General features: G+C 36.8%; 1 protein-coding gene across 4 annotated transcripts in view; it reads right to left on the minus strand.

The window, feature by feature from the left end:
* Window positions 1–2,166: 2,166 nt before the first annotated feature.
* The window catches only part of ndfip2.L (Nedd4 family interacting protein 2 L homeolog), a 29,577-nt gene continuing 5,301 nt past the window's right edge, over window positions 2,167–26,442 (minus strand). Inside the window, exons 2-9 of one of the 4 annotated variants that reach the window (XM_018245167.2) lie at window positions 21,495–21,648; window positions 18,393–18,517; window positions 16,238–16,297; window positions 15,042–15,129; window positions 9,940–10,064; window positions 8,254–8,320; window positions 5,707–5,812; window positions 2,167–3,440 (exon numbers count right to left, since the gene is read on the minus strand). In XM_018245167.2, the coding sequence (XP_018100656.1) occupies window positions 5,709–5,812; window positions 8,254–8,320; window positions 9,940–10,064; window positions 15,042–15,129; window positions 16,238–16,297; window positions 18,393–18,517; window positions 21,495–21,648 (723 nt within the window). In that variant the 3' untranslated portion in view covers window positions 2,167–3,440; window positions 5,707–5,708. 4 annotated transcript variants of the gene reach the window in all.

Here is a 26,442-nt window from a genome sequence, read left to right on the forward strand (position 1 = left end):
CGCTCTACTGCGCATGTGCAGCCGCGCAAAGAAAGAAGGAAGAGAATTGCTCCGTGGTGCTCACTGGTATAACCCCGAGCCAGTTTTCTGGTGTTTTGGCCCATGGAAAAACAATCGGATTTAGACTCGGCGCATGAGGACCAGTTTTCTTTAATTACATATCGGATATCAGACTTGATGTCCCCTTTAATAAGGCAAAACCTGATCACTCTTGTAACTATAATATCGAAATGGAAGTTAGAAAGTTAAAAATCTGAAACTTTTAAGTCAAAAATACCCCAAATACGTTCACCAGTATATTCCTGGTGGCTGTACCTGAATGTACATGGTGTGTGACAGCAACGAGAGGGCTTGGTTTCCTTCAGCTAGCCATATACTGGCAGCTTTCTCAGCAATCTTCTCCCACTTACTTTTCAGTGTATGAAGTAGTTTAAAGTGCAAATGGCCATTTTATGTTGCAATATAGCATTCATAGATTTTTGACAAGTTCTCCCTCAAGACTGTGTTTCATTTCTCTTGGCAAGAATAATTTTATAGTCTGATACTGGAGACAGAAAAGATTTCTGAACTAAAAGGAATGCATTTTTGAAACCCAAACTCATATTAAAGTGCACAAAGAATTACAAAAATGTTGTTGGAGTTAAATTCTTAGAATATGGCAAGACAAGCCTTTTCATGGAGTTTAATGTCTTTATCCAAACCCCCCAAACATACATGCTGAAATACTTGTCCCCAAAAGGACATTAAAGAAATAGTAACATCAAATATAATATTACAACTGGTGTGATGCTTCAGAAACTCTACTATAGTTTATATAAACAAGCTGCTGTGTAGCCATGGGGCAGCCATTCAAACCTGAAAAAGGGAAAAGGCACAAGATACACAGCAGATAACAGATTCGATACGGTGTATCCTGTGCTTGAATGGCTGCTCCCATGGCTACACAGCAGTTTCTTTATATAAACTATAGTTGTGTTTCTGGAGCAAAAACAAACAAAAAAAGCCAACAGACTTACCAGTGCAGGGCAACAGTAAATTATATTGTCATTCCTTTAAAATATTTTTATCTTTTGGTGTTATTGTTCCTTAAATATTGTGGGCTTACACTGCAAGTCTTTTGTGCAGTTATACTTATGGAAAGGTCGTGTCTTACTTTACTAAAAATCGTGGGTGACAAAACTACAAACTGAAATACACCAGATAATTAAAGGGGTGGTTCACCTTTAAGTTAACTTTTAGCAACTTTAGTAATAGAATGTCCTGTCCCTAGCAACTTTGCAATTGGTCTTAATTTTTTTTTTATAATTTGTTAATGATTTGCCTTCCTCTTCTGCATCTTTTCAGCTGTCAAATGGGGGTTGCTGATGCTGGTGGCCAAAAAATGGTTTCTCTGTACTTTTGCAATAATATTATTATTCCTTTATTCCTTACCTTTCTAATCAGTCCCTGTCCTATTCATATTCCAGTCTCTCATTCAAAACACTGCCTGGTTGCCAAGGTAAAAAGGACCCTACCAACCAGATAGCTGCTGAAATTCAAAACTGGAGATCTGCAGAACAATAAGCTAAATACCTGGAAAACCACAATAAATAAAAAACAGTAGCAATGGTCTCAGAATATCAATGTCTATGTCATACTAAAAGTTAATTTAAAAGTGAACTGCCCCTTTAAATACATACAGAGCTACTGACAATCTATCTGAATACTTCAATTGTGCTTTTTGTATTATTGTGTTACCCAAATTCCAGTTTTATTTCATGTCTACACACCTGAGTCTGTTTATTCTTGGTACAATACAAATGTAAAGGGATTCCTATGACACATTCACAAATGCTCTGATGCTATTTGAACAATACAAAATATTAGGAGAAACTTTTTTTCTTGCACCATTAACTATGAGGTCATAATTCATTGCATACACAGGATATTCCATAAACATAACATTTGTATTTAGCTATAAAGATTGCTGGTTGATATCACACAGGAATGGTAAGTGATACTTATGAGCTAGAGCGGTGCAATGGGTTCTATGGAGAATTCCTTTGCAGTGGCAAATAATATTGCAACTACCCCTGCATTAATATAGAGAAGTAAAATTTTATAAACTGAAAAATTCTGTTCATTTAAGGGTTTTCTTCAGAAAAAAAACACAAGGAAAAAAAAGTCTTAATGAAAGGTACATTTTATCTTTAAATCATGCAATTGCAGTTTAGAAGTCAGGCCATAACGAGATGAGTTTTCCCCAGTATTAAGTGGATTAAAGATTGCAAAACAAAATCGACACACAAAGATTAACATATATGGCAGTAAAAAAAAAAAACTGTTTAAAACACCGAAAAGAAAAACACAGAAACAAGTAAAATAAATATTGCAAATCTTCCTTCAAGCATGAACAAAAGAATCTTTTTCCAGAAGAATCTTTTCCTAATCTGTATACTACTGAATATTTAAAAACACAACGCTGATATGTGTTCTCCTTCTGCACAATTTAATTTCTAAAAGAATGGCCCTGGCATGATCATGTTTGTCAACACAATGCCAGTATAGGCTAACTGCAAACTGCCATTTTGGCCTTTTATTTTTTCCAAAAGCCACATGGGAAATCTCGGCAGATGTAGAAGAGCCCTTGTAGAATTTTTGCAAAGGCACATAAAAACGTTGGCAAAGGTTCAGTAGACTTGGAGTCTATTGCAATGATCTGATAAACTGAGATGGGTCTATTCATATTTACAAGCAATACAGTATATTTGTTCAGTTGTCTGCAAGTAAAAGATACTGCTGTTAAATAAGACGTGCTGTCATATGCAGAGGACAATAAATTGCATGGCACAATTTGATCAGAATAAAAGCTTTGAAAGATGAAAAACATTTGTTCTATCCAAATTTAGAAATTAAGGCTATTTAAGAAAAAATATATATTCATATTTTGGATTAAGTTTAATTTAAGCAGATACTAGAACACTAGGACTTGGTCAATTCAATATTTAAGACATTTTTCATTTAAGAACATCGGTTACTCTTTTGGCAAAACTTTAAAGTTTAATTTCTGTATATTCGATACTGGCAACATACACGTTTTGTTTCAGCATCAGTAATGCAATTCAATAAGGATATAACAAGGTAAATTAGAAAAAATGGTTACACCTTTGCTCACTATTTGCTTTGTTGTAAAAAGGAAAACCCTTACATGCTGGTATAGGTCCCATTTTTAGCCTTCAAATTAAATTTGTAAGTAATTAAGCTTTTCTCTAGGCAAATCAAGCACATACAATATGTGCAACATAAGGACAATATTAAACAGACAACAATTGATTGAGCTGCCAGAAAAGCATTAACGTCTGTACTGCACCATCATCATCATATTAGTGTTCTAATCAATAATCAACAGAACAGTAGACTAGTTGGATCGCATTGGTAAGGGAAAGTCTGGTTGGCTCTATCTGAAAGAAAAACAATAAGTCAACATTGTAAGTGGTAACATGGCCTGTGACAATAGTTTATGCTATATTTTGTTGCACAACTTTTCCACTTTTTTAAAAATAAAAAATAAAAATTCTGCACATTCTGGGACTGTTCAATTTAATTTCATGTATTAGCTTGCTGAAAGAATAAAGCCTAGCTGGTGGTGCTGTTTTCTATAATAAATATTTGGGTTATAGTTTTGTACTTTGTAGCTGCCTTAAAGGAACAGTTCAGTGTAAAAATTAAAACTGTGTAAATAGATAGACTGTGCAAAATAAAAAAAATTCTAATATAGTTAGTTAGCTAAAAATGTAATGTGCTAAGACTGGAGTGACTGAATGTCTAACAGAACAGAACTTTACTTCCTGCTTTTTAGACCCACTTCGAGTCACTGACTAACTCAGCTAAGTGTTACCCCGGCAAATGCCCCTAACTTTTTATTTACCCCTATGTGCAGATTCTGTCCAGCGGAGTTCACGGGTGCCATCTTCAGTTGCTTCAGTAATCTTCGGAATGAGACCGGCACATCTGCAATTTTCGCGCGTTTCATCGCATGCGCAGTTGTTGCAAAACAGAAAATTGCTCCAACTGCGCATGTGCTGATACAGCACTTACTTCCAGAAGATTACCGAAGAGAAGAAGATGGCGCCCATGAACTCCGCTGGACAGAATCTGCAAGTAGGGGTAAGTAAAAAGTTCAATGCTTTGAAATATTGTCTCTCAATAAACCAAAGCCTGTCAGAGCTCAATCACATATCAGTTTTTTTTATTGGGAATGGGTGTATGCAACTGATATAATGTGCCTATTATTCCTTCTCACAGTGTGTCCAAGGGCTACATTATAGTAGAATAATGATGTCATAGAAATAGGTGCTAGAATCAAGTAAGAAGGCCACAGGTAAAATGTAGACCTCCAAAACCTTGAAAATCTAATAGTTTAGAGAAGGAATGCATTGGCTCAAGATTTTAGAAGTACTGTATAGCATACATGTGATAAATGTAAGAATGAAGAGCTAAATACAGAGAATTTTTCTTTAAGGGGTTATTCACCTTTGAGAACTTTTAGTGATGTAAAGAGTAAAATTCTGAGACAATTTGCAGTTGGTTTTCATTTATTATTATTTAACGTTTTTGAGTTATTAAGCTTTATAAGCAACTCTTCAATTTGCATTTTAAGGAATTTGGAAGCTAGGGTCCAAATTACCTTATAAACCATGCATTGATTTGAATAAGAGACTGGAATATGAATAGGAGAGGGCCTGAATAGAAAGACGAGTAATACAAATTACCAATAACAATACATTTATAGTCTTACAGAGCATTTGATTTTTAGAAAGGGTCAGCGATGCCCAATTGAAATCTGCAAAGAGTCAAAAGAAAATTGCAAATAACTATAAATAATAAATAATGAAAACCAACTGAAAAGTTAACCTAAAGGTGAACCACCCCTTTAAGCTACAATTCAGTTAGTAACAGTATTAGCATTTTAAATTTGCCAGTAGTTTAACAATCACTGAAGTTCAGGTGAAGTATGCCCAAAACACAATACTTTAAGTTGGTTGGTTTGGAAAAAAAAGCAAAACACTCTAATAACATCCACATCTCATTCCTTCCAAACACAAAGGCAGAAAGTAGACGTGAGATAATTTAAATCTATGGGGCACATTTACTAAGGGTCGACCATCAAGGGTTAATAAACCCTCAAAGTAAAGTAAAATCCTTTGAATTCGAATGATTTTAGCGCAAATCCTACGATCTAATAAAAATTGTTCGATCGAACGATAAAATCCTTCGAATCGAACGATTTTAAACGATCGATCAAAGGATTTTTCTTCGATCAAAAAAAGCTTAGAAAAGTGATGGGGAAGGTCCCCATAGGCTAACATTGTACCTCGGTAGGTTTAAACTACCGAAGTATGTAGTCAAAGTTTTTTTTTAAAGAGACTACTTTCGACTATCGAATGGTCGAATAGTCGAACGATTTTTAGTTCGAGTCGAAGTCGAAGGTCGCTGTAGCCAAATTAGATGGTTGAAGTACCCAAAAAAATACTTTGAAATTGGAAGTTTTTTCATTCGAATCCTTCACTCGAGCTTAGTAAATGTGCCCCCTAAACTAAAAAAAAAAATTGCATGTTGATTTGAATGTATTCAGGCAAAATAATGGCAGTTTGTGATCAACAGTGTCCATGCCACAAATATTAAGTAACCAACAAACCTTCAAAGTGATGCTTTTTGTAAACTCACCTCTAATATAAGAAGAAAAATCGTGTTCTATGTGCAGCAGCCATACTTTCAGACATGTTTCGCACTTTGAGGTAATTGACAAAACCTCTGAAGAATAGTAACAAACCTGAGAATACAATGTAAAGGTTATGCTACAGAACTATAGCAAGCAGCTGAAAGCTTCACTCCACAAAAGTCCAATAACTTTTAACGGCTTTTTGCCCATATGAAATTTCAAGAGATATTCAATATATTACATTTCTGAAAATGGGCAGAGATACCCTTGGTGCACTGTGATAACCACTGAATTCCTGCCTGGGTTCCATCCATTTAAGCTTTTTATTTATACCATAATTCTATATTTACAATGCCTAATACTGGCATGTTAAAAGTATATTTAGAAATTTGCCAATGTTTACATTTCCATGTCTCCTCCGATCTTGAAGAAACATTTTAGAGGCTGCTATATATTGTGCATTTTGAACTCTGCTACAAAGAAAGTCCTGGAATTGCTGTGAATGACTTCCCACTAACAGAAAGGGGAACACTTGCTATTACAGTTGTAGGTTGACTGCATTTTTTGGGTTGATTAACTTTTGAAAATATTAATACAAAGAACTGTTCTTGCATTTCGGCGAGCAGTTGGTGATTATTCTGGCAATAAAAATTGTGGGAAGTCATTGATTTAATGAAAGGTAGCAGTTCCCTACCTGTATTTAAATAACCGAAAAGGGGCACAAATCAAGCCAAGTTAAAGGGGAAACTAAAATATGCACCTAATTAAAGAAAACATAATTCTAAGCAATGTTCCAATATACAATCATAAAAAATGTCAGTGGTTTCACAGGTATTTGCAAATGTAATTATAATTGATAGCAGTATATTCTTTGTTTAATGAATGTATGTTGGCACACACTGCTTACAATTACAATTCCTTTCATTAGACAAATTATTTTTTTAATATACAAATACAATAACTGCATTTTTATTGTATATTTCTGTGATGATGGAGAATGAAAGGTTTTCCTTGCCTGGCTGATCACTGCATAATGTACTACTCATTTCAAACAACAGTTTTTAGCTTTTCAAATACACAACAGATCCCCTGAGGGTATTTAACACTTTTGCTTTTTCTATTAACTTCATTTCTGCAAACCATTAAGAGCTGGAGATTGCAACGTGTTTCCTTATTTAAACATAGATGACAAGAAATTTCGTCACAACCTCTTAGATTTTTTCTATAGTGTGCTATAAGCAAACCCTTATATCTGCTCACCCATATACATACTGTATATTGTATTATATATGTGCTGCATCCTTCCCCCAGCATTCTTTTGGTTCACACCAAAAGTAGCCAATATTTGTATTTATGACGGAGAACAATGTATCAGGGCAGTGATACGCATGGTGTTATGACTGTGGTCTGGTAAAAACCCAAATGGTGGTAAAATGCCCCAGTCCATCTACGGAAAAGGAAGTTTGGTCTGCCAGGTTTCCACCCTGTGTGCCATAGGCTTAGAAAAGATTTGCTACAAACAGCAACTAACACTATGTAACTATTTAAACTTTAAGGATTTATATGTCACCTATTATCTCTAACAGATGCATCTGCTTCCCACCAGAGAGCCGCTAGAACAGTGCTATCCAATTTCTGTGGTACAGAGGGCTGGAATTTTTCTGATAGTACAGCTACCCCCAGCATATGACTAAACACCCCAGGGACCCCCCTTAACAAGTATTTCCAAATGCTACAAAACCTCCACCAGGTTCACCTCCCACAGGGAGAGCATGGCACACTGTGATCAATGCAGGGTCTTAAAGGTGTGAACAATACATAGATTATAAATGTGAACAATGCAGGGACCATTTAATCTTAGTTCTAAAACTTTTTGAAGCTTACACAAAAGTAATCAAAGCAACCAGACTTCAATGGAAGGCTAAATAAGGGGGAGGGGGGCACGGCCACCAGTTGGACAGCACTGCCTTAGAAGAAGGAAAGGCATAATCATTGGGTGAAGTCTAACCTGGTGATTATAATCAATTACCTGAGACCCCAGGCCAGTGCTGCGGTTTAAAGAAAACTGCACTAGACCAGGATATTTCTATAGGAGCAACACTTGGCCATCTGCTTCCAGTATCCTCTCTATGGTCCAGCTCAGGTTCTCAAGGTGCAGTAGAGTGAAAAGTGAACTGGAGAAGCAAAAGGCTGACTTTTCACGCTACTGAAAATGTGCACTTTGCACAGGGCTGCAAAGAGGATCCAAGAAAAAGATTGCAACATGGTATTCCAGACCAGTGCACTTTTTAGTGAACGGGAGCAGTGGCCTGGGGTCTCTGATAAGTGACTATAATTGTCACTTACAATTAAGTGATAAAATAAGCGATTATGCCTTCCTTCTTGCCAAAGGTCTCCAGTGAAATCTTTTGCTCCTCAAGTTGTTCTGGGTCAGAAAAAAGCACATTAGTAAATGGATCTGAATAATTGAACTTGATTGATAGAATAATTAATTTCACCACAAAATTTTACAAAATAACTATAAATAGCTAGTTATTTATAATAAATCTTACCTAGAACAAGGAATATCCACCAAAGCCAATATTGTCCATTGAAGTATCCAGTGAAATAGTCAGAAAACTTAAAAACAAAAAACAATATTCAAAAACAAACAAATAAAAAAACACAGTACTGGGTATGTTAGAAAAGTCACAATAAAACAGATCTTGCCTATGTTTTGCCTTATTGAAATACTAACCCTTAACTCGGACTTTCATTTCTATATTTTTTTTCTTTCAACAAGGCCTGATAAGATATTAACATCAAAGTCAATATAGCTTATCAAAACTTTTTAATTCATAACTCCGATTCTGCATTTGGCTCCAAACTTAATATATGTACACTGAATTATATTCTATAAATGTTGTCCAGAAGCGGTTACCTTGATCTGCTTAAAATAAATACTATTGCTTTACATTAGAAGCGACTGCTGTTAGCGAGATGCAACACCTAATACAGTAGGGATGCACCGAATCCACTATTTTGGATTCGGCCCAATCCCCGAATCCTGTGCTAAAGATTCGGCCGAATACCGAATCCGAACGCTAATTTGCATATGCAAATTAGAGGTGGGAAGGGGAAAACATTTTTGACTTCCTTGTTTTGTGACAAAAAGTCATGCAATTTCCCTCCCTGCCCCTAATTTGTATGCAAATTCGTATTTGGTTCGGCTGGGCAGAAGGATTCGGCTGAATCCTGCTGAAAAAGGCAGAATCCCGAACCGAATCCTGGATTCGGTGCATCCCTATAATACAGTAAGCCTACAAGCGAAGGTTACCAAAATGCAGAGAGCTCAGGCAACTACATGCCATCAAACATTGGAAAGAGGAACATAGAGAAGCTCCTTATTCCACCAGTATATTACTCCACCTAGTGTTATATAAAGTGCACTGGCTGTGCCACTACCCTATGGGATATCTTAGCGATGCATATTGCAGAACACTGCAATGTGAATTACACCCACACATTTTTTAGCCATTAACCCACTTAGATGCATATGGTTCTGGGTTTAACTGGTGAGCTTTGCAGGCAATAGTTTAGGCATGTCTTTTTATAAGGGCTGCTTTCTCTTGTATTTCTGTTCTAAAGTACAAAAGGCTTTTTTTTCTGTCTTATTTTCCAACTGGTCATTGCGACGGTAAAAATCAGTTCCATGGAGTGCCACGGGTCAGGGTTAAAGTCAATTTTCTATTAAGAGACAGAACACTGCAATGTGAATTACACCCACACATCTTTCAGCCATTAACCCACACCTTCAGTTAATAAGAACATAACATGTGTACAAGCTTATTTCCCCTGCTTCTTGGAATTAGTGAAAATCTAAGGCCAAAAACTGTGCTGGTTTGCAATACTTTGTGATATACAATACTTTCCTGGAGAAAGAAAAGGCCACCAAAACAGTCAATGTCCATTAAGATCAATTTCATGTGTCATATATTGATTTTAAATTATATATTATACATGTAGCCCTTGTAATATACTGTATTCATTTTACAGGTCAGCAGAACTTTGAATAGTGATACACTGCGAATACTGTAATAAATTAAAAAGTCAGCAGAAACTCTGAATAGTGATACACTGTAGCACATTTGTAACCATATAGTGGGAGCTTTTCACTTTCTGTTCACAATAAGATCCAACTGAATATTAAAAGATTTACCAGTTTAAAATGAACAAAATAAAATAAAAAAGTGACTTACTCTGACAATCAGAATCCATTTGATTAGAGAGAGCCCAAACCCACAGATAGCTCCATAACGTCCAGCAATTGTATTGGTTATACAGAAGGATAAGCAAAATCCAATCCAGTTAAATATGAATGCCACTAGAGCAGGAAAAGAAATGAGCATATGAAACGGGCAGCCAAACCAAAACAACAAGTTTCATCTGTTATATCTTCATTGTTGTTAAAAAACAAAGACCACTTTAAAAAAGTGATTATATCCCTTGGTGACACTTGCAAAAAAGATGTGCAATTATAAGTAATAATACTGAAATGGTGTGCATGAATACACATTTACTAAATGTACACAGTCAAAACTAAAAGAAAAAAACTTAGAAGTATACAAGGAGAAGGACCCTGCAGAGCACTGCTGTAATTAAGTCGTTTACTAATAATGGCACCAAGCTGGCTATCTCCTATGTAATGCATGCAGAGCATATGGGATATTTTAGATTTAGAAATAAAGTGATTCTGGAGGCAACATGACTCTTTCCCTGGAGGAAAAAACAATCTTCTACAGTCAGTTTTGGAAAGGTAAAGGAATGGATAGGAAAGAGGATGCTGATGAGGCAATGCGCAAAATAATGTGCTGGTTGCTGTAAAAAGACGGAGGAGGAGAGAGCCAGTCCTGATGATATCAGATTCTGATGGGGAGAAGAAAGGAAAGGGGGAACCACAGGAGCAGCTGTTGCTCAAAGTAGTACAAAGCACCTAAGAGGAGTGGAACTGCTGGAATTCAAAGTCAACATGAAGTCAAAACTTATATTAGCCGGTGTAGGGCCAACCTTTACTACTTACTTTTTTTAAAATAATTATTATTATTGCTTTTCTTTCTGTAGAGGCCATTTCATATTACATTCTTACTTCCTAACCACGAAATGATTGCTAGGGCAAGCGGAGTAAGTGAGACTGTAGTAATCAGTTTGCTGTATAACAACTCAGGAAGTGCAGAACAAAAGTTAAAATGATTCTAAAAGTAAAATCCTGCTACTTTCCTATTTGGTGCCTGCAATTGAATGCCATTTACTTGCTTCCACCCACTTTGAGTACCTTGACATTTAAGAGCTTTTCTACCTGACATCTACAGATGAAGCTCCAAGAAAACTACTGAAAGGCAAGTGCTTCCATTTATTTTGTTTAACAATCTGTGTCGAAACGTGTGTTGATGTCACTAAAGTGGTGGGGCACAACCTGGAACTTTGCCACACATGGAGACAGTGGAGAAAAATTCAGAAAGCACCCAGAATCCACTGGGGAATGGTCTTTAACATTCCCAAGAACTCTGGTGATGGCTATAATTGATGTGGGCACCGGATCATCTACATTTATTCTGCTTTTATATAATAAAAATAAGTTATTTTTTTTATCTATGATGTATCCCTACCTCTTTCTCTCTTTTCTTTTTTAAATATATTTGGCGGAGTTACAAGAAGATACTGAACATGGATTTACAGAAAAGCTGGCCATAGAAGTGAACTGTTGTATGAAACAAATATTCAAACAATTTCCGTATCGTGTGTGGGGTATCTCAATATTTTTCATACCATGGCAAACAGTAGCTGTTCAGTCTGACAGGTTAAAGATTTATATTGTGGAACCAATAAAATCACTACAATTTGTCGGACATAACTATTGCTGTCTGTCAATTCATGGCCAGAACATCATCTGATTTGTTATTTTTCCTACTTATTTTAATATGAATGTTTAATGGTAGATCGATAGACAAACGAACAAGCGTTGTCGCACAAAGAATAAAATCTGCACATCTATAGCCAGTTTAATAGATGAAAAGCCTGAAATATATCTCTGTCTGTAAATAGATTGTGAGACTGAAGTGGAGGCATTTGTTGTTGATGGGCACAAAAGAATATTTGTGTTTGTAAACGCACAAGAGCACTTTTATGGACAATAAAAAACAGTTAAAATAAGTAATTAGATAAGTATTTATAATAAAAAATTTGAATACATTGCTTATAGTAAAAATATATTTTATTTGTGGAGATTAAGTTGTTAAACTTGCACTCTCCCCACATTACTTCACTAGATTAGTAAACTCACTTACACTATTGGCACTTTAAGGGGTTATTTACCAAAGGTCAAATTCTAGAGTTTTTTTTATAGCTCGAATGAATTTGGAACTCGAATGGTTTCTAATTTCAGAAAAAAACTCAAATCAGCGAGTTTGGGGTTACAACTCGGAAACTAGAATCAATTGATTGTTCAGCAAAAAAAAAAAACTCGAATTGCTAGAGTTTTAGGGCAAAACCCTCTGAAGATGTTAATAACCTTCATAATGTTCGAGAGGGACCTGCAATTGACATTGACTTTTGAGGGTTGCGGTATAATAAATGTCAAAAAGTTTTTTGTTTGTTTTTTTTATGAAAAATCGATTTTTGACTCCAATTCGAAAAACTCGAATTTTGGTGGAAAAGACAACTTGAACCTTGATAAATCTGCCCCTAATTGTGGAAATTAAAACAATTTTCATGCATTGTGTACAGGTGTTTTATTTTGTGGCAACTAAAGTAGCTGTTTTGGACTTTTGAGTGTAATGGTACAAATCACTTAGATGTAAGATTGTAGCTTGGAAATGTAAACATATTACACATTATTGTTTATCTTTTCCTTCTTTCCTTTCTCCATGCTTGAAGTGTCAGTTTATTTAAGAGACTGCTATATCCCCACTGCCTATGATGTCCATCTATCTATAAACCCTTCATATTACATTACCTTCCCTAAACTCTGCAATCTACATCTACAGAATTTTTCTAATTCTTGGCAGTGGGCTCACTGACACCAGCAGAAAAATGTTTCAGAGAACCACTTTTCTAGCCAAAATTGCATTGCTAAGAAAATACAGGCTCATTGTAAGAAGACAGTTTCCTGATTCACCACTAGATGGGGTGGTTATGCTTTAGTAATTTGTGCAAAATAAAACTAATACTTGTATGGAAAAACATGGAGAAAAAGTACATCATAGAACAACTTGCATAACTTGTATAACCCCAAGTGGGGTACTTTTTTCTCTCCTTTCAATTGTATAACGCAATATTCACAGCAAACCCTGCATTACATTTAAAAAAAAAAATCTACATATATGCAGGAAAATATATGCAGGTGGACAAATTGAAATCAATAGGGAGCCCAACGTTTTGTGTACCATCCAGTGACAATACTGAGCAAAATCAGTGACAAAAGGATATTTTCTTTACCTCAAGACTAAATGCAGTCAGCACCATAAAGAACTGAAGGAAAAGGGGAACTGTCATGAATATAAAAAAATGAGTTCCCAAACTGTAGGGGATGCTTCATTCATTTATTCAATTAGGTTTTTTTTTCTTAAAGTTTTCTATAGTTAATTTGCATCTAGAAATTTACTGGTAGCAAGCCTAGTTTGCTTACATCAATATGCTGTGGGGACCTTGGAGCTATTCCCTCCCAAACAATGTAGGTAGGGTTGCCACCTTTTCTGGAAAAAATTACCGGCCTTAGCCCCGCCGAAAGCCCCACCCCCAATCCCGCCCAAAGCCCCACCCCCCAATTCCACCCAAAGCCCCACCCCCCAATTCCACCCAAAGCCACACCCCCTGTGCCTAGCAAATTCTGATTTTTTTCTGTAGGTGCCAACTGTGTTTGTTATTGTGTCCGCAGTCCAGCCGGAAGCAGCACACACAACACACTCCCCCTGCACAGCTGCACTCGCGTCTAAGCCCCAGTCATGCTGACGCCGCCCTCACAAATCGTCATCATCACACGAGAGCTGAGCTGGGGAATTTGGAGCAAAAAATTACCGGCCATGTAATTGCCGGTATTACCTTAATACCGGCATAGGCCTGAATACCTGTTTTACCGGCTAAGTCGGTAAAATACCAGCCAGGTGGCAACTCTAAATGTAGGTCTCTACAAAAAGATATTGCATAAAACAGCTCATATGTAAATCCCTGCTTCATGTAAATAAACCATTTTCAGAATAATATACTTTTTTAGTACTATGTGCCATTGGGTAATCCTAAATAGAAAATTGCCATTTTAAAAAATAAGGGCCTCCCCTGGGATCGTAGGATTCACGGTGCAAACAAACAACCCATACATGTTAGGTCACATGAGCAAATTAAAAGACAGAGTTCTGTCTTTTGCTTCCACAATTCTTCCTATTGCAGTTAGAGTTGTTATAGTATTTCTGGTCAGATGATCTCTGAGGCAGCACACAGACCATCACGAAATGGTGGTTCATGGTAAGAGATGGAAAAGGGCAATATATACTTAAATATATATTACAGTTTGTTTTTGTTTTTTTAATATGCCACTTAATATGATACAAACTGTTGCCTAAATATTATTTTTTAGGGTAAAGTTTTCCTTTAATAAGTACCTTAATAAACTGATAAGTATTCTTCATTGGGTCAATTTTAGAGCGGTCACACTTACAGGTGCATCTGTAAATGACCACTTGTACCTTTATTTTTATAAACTTTCCATATGTGGTTGCTTAACAGATATTCAAAATCAGAAATATTTATTTTGAATTTATTTAATTATCCAAAGTTTTTGTGCTGTTCTTATTTGCTCAGCCTCAGTTTTAGCTTTGTAGATTCTATCAGCTTTTTCTGCCAGTCTTTTGACCTCTCACAAGTTTTCTGTTTTTATAATCACAAGAAACCAAAGAAGGGCTTAGCAGTCCAGGATTGTATTATGCCATCACTGGCTTTCCTTATACAGAGAGATACACCGAGTGTATACTAACATACTGCAGGGTCCAACAGTGAGGTAAATAGCAAAAGCAGTGCGTTTTTAAGTAATCCAAAAATGCAACATTAAAGTCCCTCAATGACTTGCAAGGCAAGGCATGCAGGTACTTAAGCATAACTGCCCTGGAAAAGTTGAATAATTCTATTGCAGGGCAAAATAAAGTACAGTTCCACATCCAAAAGCTGCTTGGTTTATTCCACAAGGACAACCAAACGCAACATAATGCAGTAGCAAGACGTAAACCCAGAATAAGACGGCTGGTGAAACACAATTATGTGCTTTAAAAGTGACCAACTAACAAATAAAACAGTGGTATTAAAAAGAACTTACTAAAAAATGCCAGCATGAAGATCCCATCATTCCCCACTCTTAGCTGATCAGCATCACTGAAGTCATCCCTTGGTGGATATTCCTCTTCCTGTCAAAATATTTAAAAAAATAACCTTAAAAACAGACATTGCATTTATACATTTATGTTCACCTTTTTAATACCCTGCCTACCACTTGCAAGTGGGGGGAACACAGTATTAATATCAATTCCAGATTGACAATACAGTTATGAGACTCGTTATCCAGAACGCTCGGGAGAGTTATCCAGAGTCCTTGGGACCCGTAATCCAGAATGCTCGGGACCTGGGGTTTTACGGATAAGGGATCTTTCTGTAATATGGAGGATTGTTATGTCTCCAGTAAGATTAATTTTATTTTAGTTGGGGTCAAGTACAAAGTATTGTATTATTATTATTACAGAGATAAAAGGACATTGGGGGTCATTTATCAACACTGGGCAAATTTTGCCATGGGCTGTAACCTATGGCAACCAATCAGATTGCTGTATTCAATGTTATTCTTGCAGCTGGCCTTAAAAAGCTAATCACAGATTGGTTGCTATAGGTAACAGCCCATGGCCAAATTTGCCCAGTGTTGATAAATGAGCCCCATTATTTGCTCATAATGGAGTCTACGCGAGATGACTTTTCAGTGATTCAGCGCTTTCTGGAAAATACGTTTCCAGATAACGGATCCCATAACTATAAATACAGTGTTTATGTCCACTGCAGGGTATTAAAAAATGAGCAAGTAAATGAAAGCACGGATATCTTATAAAGAAAAATTCATGCATACTAAAGAATGTTATCTGTATTACAGAATACATAAGGACTATTTCACACTAGCGACTGTAGAAGTAAAATAGTTGATCTGATTAGTGTCATGGATGCGGGGATGTTTATACTAGCATTGGACAACAATACTGTGAGCAAGAGGTTCAGTAGGAAGCAACATCACAGAAACTTTCATCCTAAGAAAAGATGTTGCCAGGAAGACAACTAGAATAAGATATTTTGTGATTAAGATTTCCTATAATAAACTGTTGGGTAGGTTTAAAAGTGGGCAATTTTGATAATCACAAGTGTGAACTAGACCAGAACTCTGCCACAGTCTTCTAACCGATTCATAAAAAGTTTCAAAACAAGAATACGACGTTACTGTGTCCACAACAAAATGACTGCAATTAATGTTCATACCTCTGTAGGGCTGAGGAATATTTCATCAAACAGACTTCTAGAATCTCTAATTTGCCCGTGCTAAGCATGTGAAACAAAGAGATAAGACAAGGACTGTAACATCAAAGAGCCAATAAATAAAGCCATTTTATCCCCCTGAACTTGTTGCTTTCTCTTATTCTGCCCCAAATAAATCGGATTTAAATTTGAATGCACGTCGGCTTGGGTGTGGTAATCACATATAGGAATCTGATAGTTTGTAAGGCTGACCAGTTCTTTCTGTGGATTCTTGCACCCCACCCATAATGGGTTAACTAATTAGGGTATATAGACAGACTAAGTTTCACTGAAAGAATCATTTTAAATGTCAACAAAAGTTTCGTACCTCCAGGGATCATGTAGCAAGTGTTTAGGATTTATTCAAAAGATATGCCTTGATGGGGCTTTTAGGCCTATATTTTCTTTGGCCATGTGATGGAACTAAAAATCTTACTTTTATTACTCTTGTGCACACATGTATGCAGCAATCAAAATGTCTTATGCGAATGCCAAATTGGTCTGATTCTCTGCCCGCAGGCCTAGAATGAGCTCTTACACTGGCATCAGCATTCATCCTTACCTGCAACTGGAACCACTGTTTGGCCCAGGTGCAGGCACACAGGGTGGATTTTGCCGGAAGGCTGGTGCCAGTGTAGGGGCTGATTCTCCGCCTGCCTTATTCTGCATCAGCCCCATGTGACATCAGCTTTAATAAGTTGCATTCCCGTTGACTGTGATATACATGGTTATTTTTGTCCCGTGTTGTGTTATTTAAGATATTCAGTTTTTATAAATTTACTCATTTCCAAACTATATTGGTCCGATTCCCTCAGCCTAGCAAACATTTATATTTTTATATTATATATTATATCATTGTTTCTGAAATAATCAAGTTTATCTTCACTATCCCTCTCTCACCATCTATTTCTCTTCATTCTGTCTTCATGCAGGAGTTGGGTCAGATGAACGATCCAATATATCTTATAGGGGAACTTCCTTTCCTAGCAGATGATTTTAATAGAGTGAGCTCTGAGCCCCCCTATAAAATATATTGGATCATTCATCTGAAACGCAACTCCTGAATGAAGAGAGAATGAGGAGAAACAGATGCTGAGAGTGGAAAAGTGAAGATAAACTTGATTATTTCAGAAATGGTACAGCATTTTTAATTGATTGTATTTAGAAAGTTCCTTATTTCAATATGCTGAAGCCAATATAAAATTAAAATTTTTGCGATAGTTCCCCTTTAAGTCTGCATGGGAGTCTAGACGGGCAGGAGCCTTCCCATGTCAAATCAAAATATGTGTGGGGGGGGGGGGCTCTGGGCGCCATGACAAGAAATCCGGGCCATAGAATGTCAGATAAGGGAGGTTTGAACTTTGAAGAAGGAAAAGGAACTCCAGCAGAATTATTGCAAAAAAAGCCCTTAATTCCGAGTGGTGGCAATTGATCACTTAATAAAGGGTATTGTACCCGAAACATGTCGTGTTTGCCACCAATCGGAAACAAAGTTTTTTTTGCAGTAATTCTGCTGGAGTTCATTTTCCTTCTTCAATTTTGGATCACATGTAGTAGTTGCAGCACAGAGCAACTGTAAAGGAATTGGACACAATTTGTTTGAAATTCGTACTGCCCACGATCCCCTTTTCTATTTGAGCTTTACACTTTTCCAGTTGGCGGACATAAAACAAAATTTGAGCACCTCATGTTTTATGACAGAAATACAGTATATAATAATAATAATAAATAATAATAATAATAATAATAATAATGTACATTTAAATAAAGCCACAAACTACATAGTTTATGATGTGCATTTAGTGTTGGTTGTGGCGAGTGTCTGACTTATACATTATGTGATATATCTTATATATATATATATATATATTAAATGGAGTACACACAGATATTGTTAGTGTACATTTTTAGCTACTTAAATAATAACACATCTTAAACAGTAGTGCAAACTAACAGGGTGAATGATGTTATAACCCTGGACTGTGAGATATATGTTTAAAGATAGATGCCCATTGTTTTGATCAGTATTTCCTATGGGCCAAAGCTGTAAAAGATAGATTAATGACAGACAATTTGACAAAATTATACAGCACAACAAAAAAGTAATTCTATTGCTTACTCTTTGTGCTTCAGCAGCTACTGCAGCCATTGCTGCTGCCTTTGCCTTCTCTGCTTCATCATAAGTTGGAAGTGTAGTTGCAACACTATAGGGGGGTGGCACAGGATAGAAGTCACTACTTGTTTCTACTGATAAAGCAAAATGAAAGGGGGGAAAAACAAGACATGTAAATGTGAAGGGGAATAAAAAAAGGTCAGTAAAGTCTTAACCATATACACCTTCAATAAACATTAACAATATAAATATAACTTAAATATAACTATAAAATGTATCCATTCTTTTGCATTTAAAAAAAATAGTGTGCACTATATCTAGTGCACTAGTAATCTAATTATTTTTCTTGCAAGGACCAAATCTATAGAAACTATAAATTTCTCATGATTAAAGCTACAGGCAAAAATATATGTTTGGCACATGCATTATTCACTGAACTCACGTTGAACAAGGATGTACACAGCCCCTACGTTTTTTTTCCCTATTTTGATCTGCTTTTAAACTAACATTTAGCATGTTATAGTTTATATCCATTACCTGAATCTCAAGGGCAAAATTATCCACAATAAAGCTTGATACATTGGGGCCCAGGAGCTTTAAAAGACAAGAAAAGCCCTATAGAATCCATAGGTTTGTTCCCTGGGCCTGTGCTCCTGTTAGGGAAAACTAAACCAGCCCACCGTCTTGCTTTGCTTACAGGGTTCCCAGTCAGAGATTTGAAGGGATAACGGGGAAAGCAAGGTAAGATGGTGCCAAGTACTGTGATTCAAAGTTCCCTAGGCTGGTGCAGTTTCTTACAGTCTGCTGGCAATTGTATTGAGGCACGGCATCGGCCTGGAAACAGATGTGGTGCAGTATGCATTTCATGCAAAAAGCTGCTCTATGTGTCTGCACCCAGGCTGACGCAGTGCCTCCCAGTACAGACACAGGAGGCAGCAGTATATAAAATGATATCTTTATATAGAGAATTGCAAGATGCACTCCATAAACAGTTCTTTTACCTAGGTGCCCGAGCTGGAAAACAAACAATGCAGAAGAACGGTACTGACAGGATTTGCTTAATGCAGATACGAACTTAAAGGGATTCTGTCACAGTTTTTTTTTTTTCAAATGCAAACGTTAATAATGATGATCCAGCAGAATTCTGCGCTGAAATCCATTTTTCAAAAGAGTAAAAAGATTTTTTTTATATTTAATTTTGAAATTTGACATGGGGCTAGACATATTGTCAGTTTCCCAGCCCCTAGTCATGTGACTTGTGCTCTGATAAACTTCAGTCACTCTTTACTGCTGCACTGAAAGTTGGAGTGATATCATCAGCCACCCTTCCCTCCTTCCCCCCGGCAGCCAATCAGCAGAACAATGGGAAAGTAAAAAGATAACCGCTCCCTGGTAGATATAAGAACAGCATTCGATAGTAAAATCCCATGTCCCACCAGTTACAATGAGTAGGAGAAACAATAGCCTGCCTGAAAGCAGTTCCATAGTGCAGCACTGGCTCTTTCTGAAATTACATGACCAGGCAAAATTACCAAAAAGGCTGCCTACACACCAATGTTACAAGTAAAAAAAAGAATTACTTCTTGGTTCAGGAATAAAATTTTGTATAGTAGAGTGAATTAGTTGCAGTGTAAACAATGCAATTTAGAAATAAAAACTACACCATAAAAATCACGACAGAATCTCTTTTAGGGTAGGACTACACGAAAGATTTTGGCGCGATCAGACCTGCTGCGACAAAACGCATGCAACAAGTCGCATCCAAAAAAATATGTTAAGAGATAGAGTTGTCGCATGGTGTCGCAATGTTGATCTGATGCAACACGACTATCGGATGCAGATGCAACGTGCTGCGTCTGCATCCGACAGTCGTATCGGATCAATGTTGCGATACCATGCGACAATTCTATCTCTTATCTTATTTTTGCCGCATTCGAATTGTCACATGCGTTTTGTCGCAGCACGTCGGAACACAACGGAATCGTTCGTGTAGTCCTACCCTAAAGGGGACCCATCTCCCAAAAAAAATATTCAAAATCCTATTTTATCACGAGTCAAGCAAAATGAACTTTAATTAAACTGTATAAATTATCTGAATCTTGTTTCCTTCAATCTAGCAATTCATAATTATAGCAAGCAGGCGCCATTTTGTGGGCACTGTTATTAAGGCAAGCCTTGCATCATCTCTAAATCTTGTTTGTACACCAGAATGGGGGACCCGATGTCCATCCACATGCCCTGGCTACACAATTAAATGGTGAAGAGAACGGGGGAATGTGGGGACTGCAGTGATATCTAGGAAGTGCTGAATGGAAAGTGAAAGTAATTGTCTGCCCCGCCTCTATGCCTAAGGAATAGAGATGGGGCAGACAATATTTGATTGACAGCTGAGATTTTTAAATGAGTAACAGCTATGAATGCTTTAATAAAATATAGAAATTGGATTTCATGTTTAATTTAAAAAGGACGTTTATTATACAGATTTTTGTGTCTGGGTGACAGGTCCACTTTAATCTTTTTACCTTCCAAACATTATTTCAGCTGTTGTTTTCAGATATAGATCAGGTGAACCTTTTTCTCAATATTTAAGTGCAACGTTTCATTTTTCAATATTTCATGGCTGCTCGGATTCGCTCTAGGAGAGAGGTTACTAACTCTGTTAAGATCTAATTAGCTACATTAGTTGGTAATTGCTCATCTTTATAGTATAATTGATAAAATAGTTGCTTACATTCCACAGATGCTGCAGAGATTCATATCAATAGATGTAACAGTTAGGACTGTTTTCCAGATTACAGAGATATTAGACAGGAAGTCCAGTGAAATGAACATTAAAGTAACTTGAATTTTAGAAAAATGGATAAAAATAAAAAGCAACAGAAAAAAAGTCTATTTCTGGTATACTGTCTGAAACCACCTGATCTGAAAAAATGTCTGAAACCACCTGATCTGAAAAATCTATTTTTACTTTATATCATTACCAGCTCTCTAAAAAAGTTTTCAATAATGTATTTCAGGGGAAGTCATGAATTCATTTTTTAGCAAAATTTTTTTGAAGAATTCAGCTTCCATCTGAAGGTAAACAAAGCATTCTTTGACTAGACATACCTGCATCTGTAGTTGTTCCAGCAACAATGCTGCTGTAGGGTGGAGGAGAGACATCTGATACAGATGATGTGTTTTGGGCAGCCTGAGATGGTTGCGTAGAGGTTGAAGGCTGTTCTACAGTTGGTGCTTCTGAGGAGTCATCCTCATTCTGAAGCTAAAATATAAAAGAAATCAATGAGGCATATGTTTCCCCAAAACAACTACTGCTAGCTGTCCTTGTAAGGAGTAGTCATGTCCTCTTGCAAGCATACTATAAAGAAAACAACTCCATTTAAGTCTTTACAAATAGTTTGTCTTTTATTGCTTTTGCCAGTTTAGTTGCATACATCTGTGCGCTCTCCAGCTCCTTGATATCCTTCTAAAAGGACTAGAGCCTAAAACAGCAATGCGTACATAATGAGGCCTTGTCAGCTGCCACTGATATAAATAGGAAAATGTATGTTTCCATGACTCAAGTTAATGCCCTTTTTTATGCAGGACAGTACTTTATTTGGTTTAGTAGCCACGAGTAACACTAGAGCCTAGAGTTTTTTTATCCACAAAAATCCCCTCAGGGCTGGAACTAGGGGTAAGCCGAAATACCTGCCTAGGGATCAATGATGGGGGATGCTGGGCAGGTACCTTTTGAAAGATCTTCTGCCTACCTCTAGTCTGGTTTCACACACTCACTCTGCCTCGCTCATCCCTTGTCAGCGCATCTCTAGTGCAAAGTACTGCACACACAGTGGGTGGTGGAGTGTATATTTTACTCTTCACTGCAATGTCCTTTTCATTCTCTATTTTAGCTAGTCTGATACTTTTTTTCATGCTTTATTGGCCTCTTTGTACCTAATAAAATCTTCAGCTGTGATGGCTAACTTGCATGCCTTAAATGCACTTTTTTTTTTCCTTACCAACCTCAACAGTAATGCTTCTATCAAACCATAAAGGTTTTTGCTCATGAGGGAAATATACTTACATGTATATTTATTAAGACATTATGGGGGTGATTTAACAACATTTGAATTTAAATTTTTGCCACATTTCCATTAAAATAGTATTTTCAAAAACTCGAAAGTTTGATATTTATTAAAGGGATACTGTCATGGGAAAACCTGTTTTTTCCAAAACGCATCAGTTAATAGTGCTGCTCCAGCAGAAATCTGCACTGAAATCCATTTCTCAAAAGAGCAAACAGATATTTTTTATATTCAATTTTGAAATCTGACATGGGGCTAGACATATTGTCAGTTTTCCCATGACAGCATCCCATTAAGAACAAAAAAAAACTCAAACTTAAGAATTTAAGACTAAGCAATCGAAAAGCCTATGAGTTCATGTAGAAATCAATGGGAGTTGTCCTAGGCAAGATATATTTTTAATTCGAGATTTTCAAGTTTTTTTGAGCTTGTAAACTCACAAAATTTGAGTTTCTCGATTTTTTTTGAGCTTGTAAACTCAAATTTTTCGAGTTTTTTCACTATTGTATTTAATCAAGGTTTTTATATTTGGATTTTTTAATAAATAAACAAACATTCAAGTTTTTTTTAAATTGTGAGTTTATTCAAAGTAGAAAAAAAACTTAAAACCTTACAAATGCAATTTTTGATAAATAAACCCATACATGTTCCTACTGTGTTCAACCCTGTGAGAAGCCTTTTTAGTTAATATATTGCAGAGTACCAGCTACACCTAGTAAATTTATTACTGCATTGCATTAACTGACTTTTCATAAAGACGCCAACATCTTAATTCACTACCCAATCACATTTTATACCACCAAGTCTCAGTAAAACCAATTTTATTATTATTTTTTGTAAATGCAGTAAACTCCAGCTCTCCCATTTTACCAGCCAAGTTCCCTTCATTTGCAAGCAGTGGAGGTTACTACTTTTGCCTATGATTTTTTCATTATTCCCTGGGAAGTTAGATCTATACTTACTGATTGTTCTCTATGTAACAGTGGGATCTCCTTAATTGGAATACCATATGCCCCCTCACTGCCCCCATGATCCATTTCTATCCCCACTGCCCTATCTACAGTAGTTTTCCCCTATAATTCTCTAAATAACAACCCCCCCCCCCCCCCCCCCGCACAGTCCTCCAGACTCTTAGACATTCTTTCCCCTAGAACAGCAAACCAACTTCCGTTGAGATGCAATATGTCACAGCTATATAAATTATAACCCCCACGGAAAAAAAAGTGCTCTAGGAAACCAAACCCTTCATTCCTACACCAATACTTTGTTTAGCTCCATAAGCTTTCACGGTCTTCAAAAAGTTGTACATGACAAAAAAAATTCCTTGTAAAATCAGTCAAATCTGTTGTGATGCACAAACCCCGGATAAGCCTCCCTTTTACTTTTCCCCACACTAGGCTTTCTTACTGTTACCCAACTGACTGGTCATGTTCCTGCTGCTGTCCTCCTTCTCTTCCTCAGTGAGCAAGAGACTCCTCTCAAGATCAATGCACCACAGTGTTGCAATTTGCTGCTCTAGCTCTGCAGCTCAAGCTCCTAAATCGTTCCACCACAGATGTATACACTGTGGACCCCAAGTTCCTACTCAGCATACATATGGCAGACTGTGCACAGAGTAAGACCTTTAATATGGTCAGCACTCATTACCCCAGTTACAGTGCAAAAAACAGGTTTTTACCTTGCTTCAAACTTCGGTTGCTTTAAACTTCTGGGTTTTTAACTCATCTTACAAAGCAGCTATCCATACAAGTAAGTACCAAGGAATTCCCAGGGGTCCTATGTATAAAATCTGTTCAGGTGCAACTAATCAAACGCCACCCACCTTGAACTGTTGTAAGCCCTATAACCCCTACCAAACTTTGTACCCAAGAAAGCAAAATCACAATACATTTTTGGGCAAAACTCTCCCTTCGTTGCAAATACGAAGACGCACTCACAGGTCTTAAGAAGAAATTATCAAATTTATTTGGCACGACTGACGTTTCGGCTGGAACAGGCTGATGTTCCAGCCGAAACGTCAGTTGTGCCAAATAAATTTGATAACCGCTAATTATACATTTTATAAAAGGGACGAATACGTTTTACCTGCAACTTACTTGCTGCTTTCAAAGTAAAACTCCCAAACTTGGCTGCCCTTTTATTAGACACCAGTGGGATCACCTGAGGCAGCCAAGTTTGGGAGTTTTACTTTGAAAGCAGCTAGTAAGTTGCAGGTAAAACGTATCCGTCCCTTTTATAAAATGTATAATTAAACCATAGAATTCTTAATGAATCAGATGAAAATTGAGCATAGGACTGGCCAGATATGGGATGACTTTGACGTAGTTGGCCAGCTTAAATATATTGCAATATATGGACAAACAATCCCTGTTTTGTTAAAGGGTAAGGCATTTTTCAGTAGCAGTATGCACAAAATGTCTCTGTCTTAAATATATTGATAATGGGTTGAGTTCAGAGGAATCTTGTATTTGTCTATATGTATTTTGTGGTCACACCCTCATTGCACCCCGCCTAATAATTTTAAAAACTAGTGGTGAGCACAACTTTCCCTTGTTTGTTATAGTTCTACAGGAGCAGTGACCAGCTCCATGTTGTAGCTCCCACCCTCTCCAACTATAGTCAGGTGATCCCACTGGTGTCTAATAAAAGGGCAGCCAAGTTTGGGAGTTTTACTTTGAAAGCAGCTAGTAAGTTGCAGGTAAAACGTATTCGTCCCTTTTATAAAATGTATAATTAAACTATAGAATTCTTAATGAATCAGATAAAAATTGAGCATAGGACTGGCCAGATATGGGATGACTTTGACGTAGTTGGCCAGCTTAAATATATTGCAATATATGGACAAACAATCCCTGTTTTGTTTAAAGGGTAAGGCATTTTTCAGTAGCAGTATGCACAAAATGTCTCTGTCTTAAATATATTGATAATGGGTTGAGTGCAGAGGAATGTTGTATTTGTATATATATATATATATATATATATATATATTGCTTTATAATCAAGTTGAATAGAGCAATAAAAAAAATAATAAAGTAGGTGTGCCCTATATTTGTGCACATTGACAGGAAAATACACACTTCAACTGGTTCACTAAAAAAACCTCATCTATGTGTGCAGCGACAAGTGGGTTCCAGTCTACACTCACAGATACTGGCAAAAGGAGGCCACATCAGTGGTTTCTCTGTGTGTGCCAGTAGCCTTTGGGTTTGTCATTTATAAGTGTATTTCTAATTCATGTCAATGGGCAGTGGCTGCTGATGAAAAATATGCAGTGGTTTTGTCAGAGTGATCTGTTGTAATCAAACACCACATGTGCTACTGCCTACCCAAAGGCTGAATTTAATACCTGTTTACACCCAAAACAGAGAGTGGCTGGGGAGAATGTTTACACAACAGATATTTGTAGATGCTAAAACAGACCGCGAATACAAAGAAAAACATACTATAATACCTTTGACGTACATTATTTAACAAAAGAAAAAAAAAAATGAAAGTGTACTAGCAACTGATAAGCTACTGCTATGTCTTTGGAGAAAATGACCTTCGTGTCATGAGCACACAAAGAACAAAATCCATTTATATAAAACTTAGGCCCTCTGCAGAGCCCTCCCTTCTTCTGTACTGCACCACACACAACCCCATTCTAGCCATTTGCCCATAGCTATTAATAACATGCAGTGTGGCAAAGCAGGGTTGGCCACTTGATGTCCTTCTAACAACTCCCTACAAAGAGGGCAGTAATGAGGGTCAAATGTGGTCTGGGATGGTTGAAGGAGGCCTTAAAAGAGTTATTCACCGTCACATTAACTTTTATTATGATGTCGAGATTGATATTCTGAGACAATTTGCAAATGGTTTTCATTTTTTATTATTTGTGGTTTCTGAATTATTAAGCTTTTTATTCAGCAGCTCTCCAGTTTGCCAGTTCAGTAATCTGGTTGCTGGGGTCCAAATTACCCTAAATGCACAGATTTGAATAATAGACTGGA

Source organism: Xenopus laevis, chromosome 2L (genome assembly GCF_017654675.1).
Source record: "Xenopus laevis strain J_2021 chromosome 2L, Xenopus_laevis_v10.1, whole genome shotgun sequence".
NCBI classification, from domain to species: Eukaryota; Metazoa; Chordata; class Amphibia; order Anura; family Pipidae; genus Xenopus; species Xenopus laevis.